We start from the raw sequence: 11,003 nt of genomic DNA, 5'->3' as shown, positions 1-11,003 counted from the left end.
GGGCACCAGGATGAGGTCTCTTGTTATCTGGTGTGCTCCCTGGGGCATTTGGTGGGCCGCTGTGAGATACTGGAAGCTGGACTAGATAGGCCTATGGCCTGATTCAGTGGGGCTGTTCTTATGTTCTTATGGGAGAGTAATTGTCCCTCTTCAATCCAGCCAGTGGCATAGCTAGAGGGGGTGCAAAGCACTAAGTTCTGCAGGGAGGCTCACTACGGTGTGCAAGTGGCCCCTCCCCTTTCCCGTCAGAGCCATTCCAGGTGGTGGGAGCAAAATGAAGGCATTAGCCTACTTGACTCCCTGCATTCACCTCCGTTTTGCTCCCACCACCTGGAATGGCTGGGGGGGGGGGAGAAAGGCCACTTGCACATTTCAATGAGGCTCCCTGAAAAATTTAGTGCTTTGCACCCCCTTTAGCTATTCCACTGACTCCAGCACAGTGTCTTTTCTAGTGGATGTTTGCTGGTGGCATTCTGCATCTTTTTAGATTGTGAGCCCTTTTGGAACAGGGAACCATTTAATTATTAGATTTACAGTCCAATCCTATGCATGTCTACTCAGAAGTAAGTCTCACTTGTGTCAATGGGGCTTACTCCCAGGAAAGTGTGGATAGGATTGGGCTGTTAGTCTGTAAATTGCTCCGTGAACTGTTTTTGTTGAAAAGCAGTATATAAGAACAGCCCCACTGGATCAGGCCATAGGCCCATCTAGTCCAGCTTTCTGTATCTCACAGCGGCCCACCAGCCACTCACAGCAGCCCACCAATCTCACAGTGGCCCACCAATATAAAATTCTTAATGAAAATGATAATATCATACCCAGTGTCCTCACTACAATCCATTGAATTCCCAGAGCAAATGAACGCTGCCTGTCCGAGACACACCTAAGACACATAAAAGAAACACTTTTATGCTTTTATTAGAGAACGTTTACTCTCTCTTTAAAAGACAATTATGAAAGCACTTGAGGTAGCTTAAGAGTACAGAAAACCAATTATGGAATAATTGACCAGGATGGAATAGTGCAGTGGTTCCCAAACCTTTTCAACAGGCAGCTCCCTTGATCTATGGGGCCATTGTCCATGGCTCCACATTAAGGCTACAATCCTATACATTGGATAGAGCAGTGGGTTTCCTGCAAAATTCCACGGCTCCCCTGGCTGGTTTCTGTGGCTCCCCAGGGAGCCACGGTGCACAGTTTGGGAATTACTGGTGCAGTGGTTTGGGAGTTAGATCTGGAAGATCCAGGTTCAAATTCCTGCTCAGCCATGGAACTTCCTGGGTGACTTTGGACCAGTCACTGTCTCTCAGCGCCACAGACTGGCATGTGCCAACAGAGAAGGTATTTCCAGGCATCCCTGCCAGTCACACCTCACAGGGCAAAGGAGTACAGAAGGGCCTCATCAGGTGCTCTTGATTTAGGGGTCATTTAGAAATGAGAGCAAGCAGAAACAAGCCTTGAGCAACTGTTATGCATCCCATAATGCCTTCAAATTGTGGGTGTCAACCATTATGGACACCATGATTTGGGCCATGCAACATATTCAGATGCATCTGAAGCAATCAAACCTTTGAAAGAGGTTGACTGAGGGGGTCACCTCAGGCAGCAGATTGGAGGAGGGGTGCCCATTTCCCCCCCCCCTTCCCTCCACTGCTGATGCACCTCCTCACATTCCTTAGAATGGCAAAGGAAGAGGGGGATGGAACAGAAAAGGAAGCATGGAGGCAAGGAGACTAGTGGACTAGAGTATCAGAGACACTCTAGCTTACCACTCTCCTCTTGCTTTTCCTGTACAGCTAGTGGGAGGAACATTGACTTGTACCTCACCAGGTAAAGGAGGCAGCATTTGGCACACTGCTTCAGGTGTTGATTGACTACCCCAGTCCACCAGAACCACAGAGCATAAAGGCAATGTCTTCTTATTGTCTGGAAGCATGTTCAACATTTTAGAGATTGCATCTGATTGCAACAGTCAGGCCCACCTGGTTGCTAGATTTCTCTATATGTGGGCTTGTGGCCCATGTTAAACTGGACTGCTAAGGCATATGTATATAGAAATAATTTTCAACTGGTGTGCCGTGGCACACTGGTGTGCTGCGAAAGCTCTGCAGGTGTGCCATGGGTGTTCGCAGCACACAGCAATTGAAAATTGCTTTAAAAAAACTCTCCTGGGTTCTGTGGCTCTGTTTCTAATGAAGCAGAGCCAGCAGAGGAAGAGGGACAAGGCAATTCGTTACTACAGGAAGTTGCCCTAGAAAAGAGCCAAAGAACCCAAAAGAGTCTCCCGGAAGCCAGAAGTGACATCATAAGATGTAAAGACCACAGAGAAGATCATAGAGATCAGTGAGAAGAAAAACATGGAAAATCACTGGTGTACAGGCAGGGCCTTGGTAATGTGGAGGTTCAGTAAGGGTCAAGTGGTACATATGACCCATGAAACTGCAGTCCACTGAGCCATCTAGCTCTGTATTGGTCCTTCTAGCTCTACATTGTTTCTCCTAAAAGTGGCTCTGCAGGGTCGCAGACAGGAGTCTTTCCCATCTCCACCTGGAGATATGAGGGTTAAGCCCATGCAAAGCTGGTGCTCTTCCATTCAGCTACAGTCTCTCCCCTTGCAAGTTGGTTGTGGCAGTGGCATAGCTAGAGGGGGAGCAAAGCACTAAATTTTGCAGGTGCCTGAACACACCATACAAGCAGCCCCTCCCTCCCCTTTGGAGCCATTCCAGGCTTCGAGAGCAAAACGGAGGTGTACACTTTGCTCTCACGGCCTGGAATGGTTCTGAATGGGAAGGGGAGGGTCTGCTTGCATGGTGCATTCAGGCGCCTGCGAAACGTAATACTTTGCACCCCCTCTAGCTATGCTGTTGGGTTGTGGACCTGCTTTGGAGAATGAAACCTGGTCCCCCCACTTACCGTAAAGTAGCTGTCAGAGCAGGAATGCTGCTGAGGAATGTGAAGAGAATGACAATGAATATGAACACCAGGAGGAGGGTCCTCTTCTCACACGAAGACGCACACTTCCCTGCTGTGGCCGAGCCAGGTGTAGCAGGGACGTTCCCAAGGATGCAGCTGCACTCATGGTAAACCTTGCCAAGCAAATAACACCAACGGTCCTGAGTTAGAAGAAGTCTAGAAATCCTGCTGAAAAGCAGCACTAACAGCACATAGACCTCTGCAGAGCAAACCACCAATCGAGATGCATCACAAATAAAGGGTCTGCAAAGGACACTCTGGGTGATCCAAATGGACAAGAAGGGCTGTGCTAAAGGAGGGGGGCACTGACCCCCACACCTTCCCCAGGGATCACTGAGGCCTGATCTACAGTTACAGCAGACTGAGGTGGTAGCTACCACTACTAGTAGTAAACACTGAGGTAGCAGAATTCTGGACTGCACCATTTCTGATTACAGGATATACTATTGTAAAAAAACAAACAAACTTGACCATGTAAAAAAGCCTGAATTCTCTATAAGTGGGAAACTTGTACACCACTGAGAAAGGTTCTCACCTACATCCCTTTCACCTATGTTGGTATTCTGCTTGCTGGGAATGCTTTTGGTAATGGAGAATTTTTAAAAACGTGCTCCCTCACCTGGCATCAGAAGTAGTGCGCTCTAGTCTACCACCCGGTGGTGTAGCTGGAGGGGGGGCGGCGCACCCAGTCTGGTGGGGAGCCTCAGCCCGGTGGGCAAGCAGCCTCTCCCTTTGGAGCCATTCCCAGCTGGGGGGGGCAAAATGGAGCCATATGGCTCCATTCCCCCCCCCCGAATGGCTCCGAAGGGAGGACCCGCTTGCCCACCGGGCTGTGAATTCCTGCCACACTGGTTGCTTCACCCCCCTCTAGCTACGCCACCACTACCACCTCTAAACTCTGACACCTCCCACCCACCTGATCTTGCTTTATTTGTAGATGAAGCCTATTGATATGTCACCTGGAGAAAATACATAATATAACGAGACATACATAACTATCCGGCATACCTTGTGTGAAAGCCAAACCAGCAAGTTACCAAGAGTTGATCACTTTGGAAATTCTTGTGAAATAACATTGAAAAATCTTACAGATTAATTTTCTGCTGGGAAGGATATGATTGGAAAAATGCCATTTTTGGACAGTGGCTGAATACACTTGAATACTTTCCAGGTGCCACACTGTAGCAGACGCAGGGGCAGATCCAGTGTTTTGTATTGGGGTAGTCCATCCCACAGGTATACACATTTGGTCCCTGTTATGTATATGAGCAGAAATGGCTTAACTCCAGAGCCCAGGTCAACCACGCTGGTAGACCTGGACTCCTAGTTGAACTTTGGCCTCTGTGGCTTTGCTGGGTGAGTAGATCTGGGCTTCAAAGACTTTTCCAGCTGTCTCTACCCTCCCCCTACCCTGTTTCGCCCCTCCCTGCCCCAATTCTGCTTCTCCGTCACCACCCTCATAAGAACAGCCCCGCTGGATCAGGCCATAGGCCCATCTAGTCCATCTTCCTGTATCTCACAGTGACCCACTAAATGCCCCAGAGAGCACACCAGATGGCAAGAGACCTGCATCCTGGTGCCCTCCCCCCGCTCTGTTTCACCCCTTCCTCTTTGCAAAGGGGCCCAAAAGAAACTTTGTACCCCCGAATCCTCTCAGAGGCCCTGTGCCATGGACCCATCCCCCGCTTTGGATCTGCCCCTGGCCCCCCCATATGGCCCCTGCCTCTGCTACTGCTCAGTAGTACAGTAGTACATATTGCACTACTATATTACATATAGTATCCTGATACTATACTGATACTATATTACATAAAAATACTATATAATATTACATATTACATATATATAATACTACATTATTATATAATACTACATAATATTACATATTACATATAGTATCAGTAGTACATATTGACAGCCACAGGCCCCCTTTTCTTCTTCCCTCGTTCAGTGAGGCATAAGAACATAAGAACATAAGAACAGCCCCACTGGATCAGGCCATAGGCCCATCTAGTCCAGCTTCCTGTATCTCACAGCGGCCCACTAAATGCCCCAGGGAGCACACCAGATAACAAGAGACCTCATCCTGGTGCCCTCCCTTGCATCTGGCATTCTGACATACCCATTTCTAAAATCAGGAGGTTGCGCATACACATCATGGCTTGTACCCCATAATGGATTTTTCCTCCAGAAACTTGTCCAATCCCCTTTTAAAGGTGTCTAGGCTAGACGCCAGCACCACATCCTGTGGCAAGGAGTTCCACAGACCGACCACATGCTGAGTAAAGAAATATTTTCTTTTGTCTGTCCTAACCCGCCCAACACTCAATTTTAGTGGATGTCCCCTGGTTCTGGTATTCTGTGAGAGTGTAAAGAGCATCTCCCTATCCATTCTGTCCATCCCCTGCATAATTTTGTATGTCTCAATCATGACCCCCCTCAGGCATCTCTTTTCTAGGCTGAAGAGGCCCAAACACCGCAGCCTTTCCTCATAAGGAAGGTGCCCCAGCCCCGTAATCATCTTAGTCGCTCTCTTTTGCACCTTTTCCATTTCCACTATGTCTTTTTTGAGATGCGGCGACCAGAACTGGACACAATACTCCAGGTGTGGCCTTACCATAGATTTGTACAACGGCATTATAATACTAGCCGTTTTGTTCTCAATACCCTTCCTAATGATCCCAAGCATAGAATTGGCCTTCTTCACTGTCGCCGCACATTGGGTCGACACTTTCATCGACCTGTCCACCACCACCCCAAGATCTCTCTCCTGATCTGTCACAGACAGCTCAGAACCCATCAGCCTATATCTAAAGTTTTGATTTTTTGCCCCAATGTGCATGACTTTACACTTACTGACAATGAAGCGCATCTGCCATTTTGCTGCCCATTCTGCCAGTCTGGAGAGATCCTTCTGGAGCTCCTCACAATCACTTCTGGTCTTTACCACTCGGAAAAGTTTGGTGTCGTCTGCAAACTTAGCCACTTCACTGCTCAACCCTGTCTCCAGGTCATTTATGAAGAGGTTGAAAAGCACCGGTCCCAGGACAGATCCTTGGGCACACCGCTTTTCACCTCTCTCCATTGTGAAAATTGCCCATTGACACCCACTCTCTGCTTCCTGGCCTCCAACCAGTTCTCAATCCACGAGAGGTCCTGTCCTCTAATTCCCTGACTGTGGAGTTTTTTCAGTAGTCTTTGGTGAGGGACCGTGTTGAATGCCTTCTGAAAGTCCAGATATATAATGTCCACGGGTTCTCACAGTAAGTGTGAGGCAGTCCGGCTCTCACACTTACTACCAGTAATGTACACTTTGTTTTCACCCACCCCAAGTGGTATAGCTAGATGGGCTGCAAAACACTAAGTTTTGCAGGAAGCCTTACCGTGGTGTGCAAGGGACCCCTACCACCCCCCCTTCGGAGACTTTCCAGGTGGTGGCAGCAAAACAGAGGCATATGCCTTCTGGGAGCATTCCAGGGAGGACTTCTGGGCATTCGTCTCCATTTTGCTCCCAGTGCCTGGAATGGCTCCATAGAGGAGGAGCCCCTTGCATGCTGCAGTGAGGCTCCCTGCAAAACTTAGTGCTTTGCACCCCCTCTATCTACGCCAATTCCCATTCCCAATCAAAGACCCAGCTGAATCCTGTAGATTCCATTTTTACTGGGAATGATATCAAAAACAAATGAGGATGATAGTGGTACCTCGCATAACGAGTGCCTCGCGCACCGAAAAACTCACAGAACAAAAGCGTTTCGCGATTTTTGGTGACGCGCACAACGAATTTTTATGCCCGTGCTTTGCAAGATGATTTTGGGGGGGGGGGTTTGTTTTGGTTTGTTTTAAGGGGGGGGGATCTTCATGCCAGTTTATGCTCACATTCACCCTAAGGAAGGGGGAGGATCGTCATGCCAGTTTATGCAGTTTATGCAGTTCACCCTATGGAAGGATGATGAGTTCTTGGGGTTTCCTCGCTCAGCAGCGGGTCAGTCAGCATCCCTCCCTCCCTCTCACACACACACTTACGCTCTCTTCACCACCCCTCACTCACTCACTCACTCACAGGGCCAGGCTCCTGTGTGCCTGTCAGGGGTTGCACGTTTTTGTGCCCCCCGCAAGCCTGGAACATCACAGCCCTCTCTCTCCCCAAGCCTGGAGCATCGCAGCCTCTCTTTCCCCCCACCCCAAGCCTGGAGCATCACAACTTCTCTGCAACACAAACACTTTCCCCCCTCTCTCTCACACACAGGCTGCCCCCTTCTCTTACACACACAGATGCTCTGCCCCCCCACACTCACACAGCAGGGGAGGGGTGCCTTCACTCACCTCATCCAGCATCTGAACGTAAGCCCCCCCCAGCAACCTTCCATCGCAGCCTCCGCCCCCCATTGCTCATTCACCCTCTCACTGCCCCATTTCCTTCACATTTCCCCCCATGATCACGGCAAAAGCAAGCAATTGAGTGTAGCTGCTCTGTCCTCCTCCCCAGCTTAGAGCACAATCCTGTGCGTGTCTCCTCAGAAGTAAGTCCCATTGTGCTTGCTCCCAGGAAAGTGTGCACAGGATTACAGCCTTCAAGCTCCCCTCTCAGCATCCCCCCCCTTTTGAAATCCTCAGTACAGTATGTATGCCTTTAAAGAGCACTTAATAAACACTTTGTAAACCAAATTTGACTTTGTTCTGACTTTTCTTGCCCATAGGAAGGCATTAATTAAATTTCAATGCATTCCTATGGGAAAACGCGCTTCGCAAAACGAAAAACTCGCATAACGAAAGGACTCGCGGAACGAATTAATTTCGTTATGCGAGGCACCACTGTATTTTAAATTATACACCAATTCATGGGAGAATTTCCTAAGGAGTTCCCCTTTCCCTTCACATCATGGTAGCTCCATTCAAGGCTTGGCTGAATGTCAGCAAGGCTTCATATGACAGCAGCATGTCAGATGGAGCTCAGGTGCAAATGGACCACCCCTCATTGTTTACTTGGAACACACCTTTTTCCCACCATCTTGATTGGTCGATATTTTCTTGCATCCAGCATGACAGGGGGAGTAATACATGATGTTGTCACTTCCACACACAGGACTGTACATTTCTCGCAGACAGTCACACTCCGCGTTGCATGGCACAGACAGGTTTAGGTGGCCTTCTGATAGGGGGCTGAACAAAACATACCATTAGTGAGGAGGTATTCCCCATAAAGCTCTCAGACTTGAGCCCTTGAGGATGCCAGGAATGGAAATTGACGACTCTCCTCCTTTGGTGTCACATACCCCCAATGGTGTCATCCGGTATGTTCCACACACCCCTGCACATCCCCAGCGATGCCGCTGCATAGATGTTGCGCATCTTACCCATTCCTCTCCCCCCCCCCTCCAAGTACTTGAGTAAGTTGAGATTTGAACTAGGCTACTTACCAGCGCATAGATATTCTCTTAACCACTATGCTGCATCAGTGCTCAAAATGTAACTTATTAGCCCAGTGGCATCACAAGGGTTTGTGTCACACAGTGTGGGAGGCCAGCATGTCACCCCCATGATGGACCTCCTCACATGCAATGGGCAGGGCAATAACCTGTGTTGGGCTTGTGAGGCACCATCGCCCCACCCCCATGGTTTTTTGGCTATAACTTTTGATATAGTAGAGATATTTTGATGCGGTTTGTTTCATTGCATTCTGCATGAAATTACGCATTGATTAATATATAACATGATGGGATTATTTGAAAATACCAAGATTTAAAAATTTTTGGCCAGTAGTGGTGTCATCCCCCTGTACTCATCACCCGGTTCAGCCCACACCCCCTGCCCCCTCTAGCAATGCCCAATGTCTTAGCCCAATGTTTAACATGTTTACTTGGAAGTAAGTCCCTGGATTCAATAGGACCACCTACTAAGTATTCTTAGGACTGCAGTCTTAATATCAAGCAACAAGACACTACGTGGGTCACCATTAATAAGAAAACTGTAACAAAAAGATGCAAGGAATGGGGTTCACGATAGCTTTGTTCTGCAGGTTTTCACAAATTCTCTTCTGAAGTATCCCAAGTGTTCTCTCTGTGGCTTTACCAGGAGCTCAGGCATGGCCCCAAAGAAATAGTTATCATCACAATGCCTACCTTCGGTCATACATCTGTGTTACTCCAGCCATGGGCATATTGGGGCAATCAATGAAAAAGATGCATATTGCCAGCAGACTCGACATGGTGCACAATAAACAGAACTTGATGATTCCTGAACAGCGAAGCTTAAATTTGTTCACAATAAACCCTCCAAGGAATGTTCCACCTCCTCCTGCTGGAACGACAAGGTAACCTTCCAAGGAAGAAGAAAGAAAACTACTTTACATATGTGAGTTTTTTTTTCTCTTTGTAATCGCCAGTCTAAAGAGATGGGGGGGGGATATCCATTGACAGTCACAACTTAGTTTCATGTCAATCTCTCTTCATTCTCTCAACCACCCCACCTTTGCAGATGGTAAGATACTGGGAGTAGCAGGGAATGAATAGTGTCTGTTCAACAAAACAAATAGCCTAGAAGACCTGTGGTGTAATGGTGTTTCTACAGCTCTCAGGTCTCACTTTGGCCAATACCTTAAGAGAAATACCATCTCAATACCCCACACTCTGAGAATGAAACCACACCACTGTATATACTTGTGGTGGCTGTTTTGAGTGTCTCTATTTGTCAGCTTTAACCACTTGGAGAGCGAGCTGTCTTCAGATTTCAGTGCTGGGTGTCTTCATATCAGTACTCTGCTGCTCCATATTGTGAGACACCCAGAGTTGAATGTACGTAAAAAGGTTCATGGGGTATGCAGTGGTCTCAGATTCTGGAATGAGTCTTCTCACCCAGACAGCTCATTGGCTCTGTGACCTGGTGTCATGCCAGCTGATCACACCCCATCACTGATACATTCTGTGGAGACAGCTACCTGTGACTAGCTATCTGACATCATTCTGACCAACTGTTCATCATTATTTCACTCAAGGAAGAGACCTAGCTAGCTACGGTGAAGCATACCAGGTTACTTCTCACCATGCCTTCCCTTGCAGGTCCAACAATACTTCATCAAACCTCTTCCCAAAAAGACACTTAACCTCACCGGCAGTGCTGTAGCTAGAGAGGGTGCAAAGCACTAAGTTTTGCAGGCACCTGATAGCACCATGCAAGTAGTTCCTCCCCCTCTCCTTTGAAGCCATTCTGGGCAGTGGGAGCAAAAAATTTCAGGGGTGAAATGCAAGGAGGCGAATGTCTCCGTTTTGGTCCCACCACCCTGAATGGCTCCAAAGGGGAGGGGCTGCTTGCACGGCACATTCAGGCACTGCAAAATTTAGTGCTTTGCATCCCCTCTGGCTATGCCACTGCAATTAGGCAATCCTAGAAGATCCACCTCCACAGTCTGTGATGAACTGGCTGGTCCTACTCTCCTGGCACTTCATCAGTGACACACTGATTGCACCAAGTTTATTACTTGATCTTGGCTAAATTCCCAAATGCTGTACCTTGTAGATGAGAGAAAGAGCCTGAGAATACAAATTTGTATTTTCAGAATAGAAATCTCCACTGGTAGGTTACATATCTGGAACCAAGCAGCCCATCCTATTGGGCTGCCCTACTAGCAGAACTTGCCTTCCACCAGGACTGGCTGCTGAAAAGCAGCCATAAAGTGTACTCTGGTAGTGCACTTGAGTAGCACACTGCCCAAGAGCCATTGGGAGGGCCAGAGTCTTCCTGTACACATTGCTGGACCACTGGCCACCCATCAGAGTAGATAAACCAGCCGTGGAGGAGGAGTGAGGGAAGGAAGGAAGAATATGGAAAGGGAAAGGGCAAAATCAAGTTGGGAGGGAGAGGAATTGGGGCAGAGAGGCTGCGGGAGCCATTTTACAACAGTGAAAGGCTCTTTCATTGTCGTAAAGCCATGTCCCTGACAGCCCAATTCTGGATAGGACTGGGTTGTAATTCCCCTCCTCTGTCATGCTGCCTCAGTAGAGGATAAACTGCAGAAACCTTTCCCTGTGTGTTGT

The 11,003-nt window shown here is 48.2% G+C and overlaps 1 protein-coding gene across 1 annotated transcript in view; it reads right to left on the bottom strand.

Annotated features, from left to right (window-relative positions):
- The window catches only part of SLCO4A1 (solute carrier organic anion transporter family member 4A1), a 31,302-nt gene that overhangs the window by 4,602 nt on the left and 15,697 nt on the right, over positions 1 to 11,003 (bottom strand). The window contains exons 6-9 of the mRNA XM_066625794.1: positions 9,093 to 9,288; positions 7,968 to 8,133; positions 2,914 to 3,086; positions 819 to 883 (exon numbers count right to left, since the gene is read on the bottom strand). Of these exons, the coding sequence (XP_066481891.1) occupies positions 819 to 883; positions 2,914 to 3,086; positions 7,968 to 8,133; positions 9,093 to 9,288 (600 nt within the window). The remainder of the gene's footprint in view (positions 1 to 818; positions 884 to 2,913; positions 3,087 to 7,967; positions 8,134 to 9,092; positions 9,289 to 11,003) is intronic.

This window comes from Tiliqua scincoides, chromosome 4 (assembly GCF_035046505.1).
Source record: "Tiliqua scincoides isolate rTilSci1 chromosome 4, rTilSci1.hap2, whole genome shotgun sequence".
Lineage (NCBI taxonomy): Eukaryota > Metazoa > Chordata > Lepidosauria > Squamata > Scincidae > Tiliqua > Tiliqua scincoides.
The sequence above is the reverse complement of the archived record's forward strand: the minus strand, read 5'-3'. Positions and strand labels throughout refer to the sequence as shown.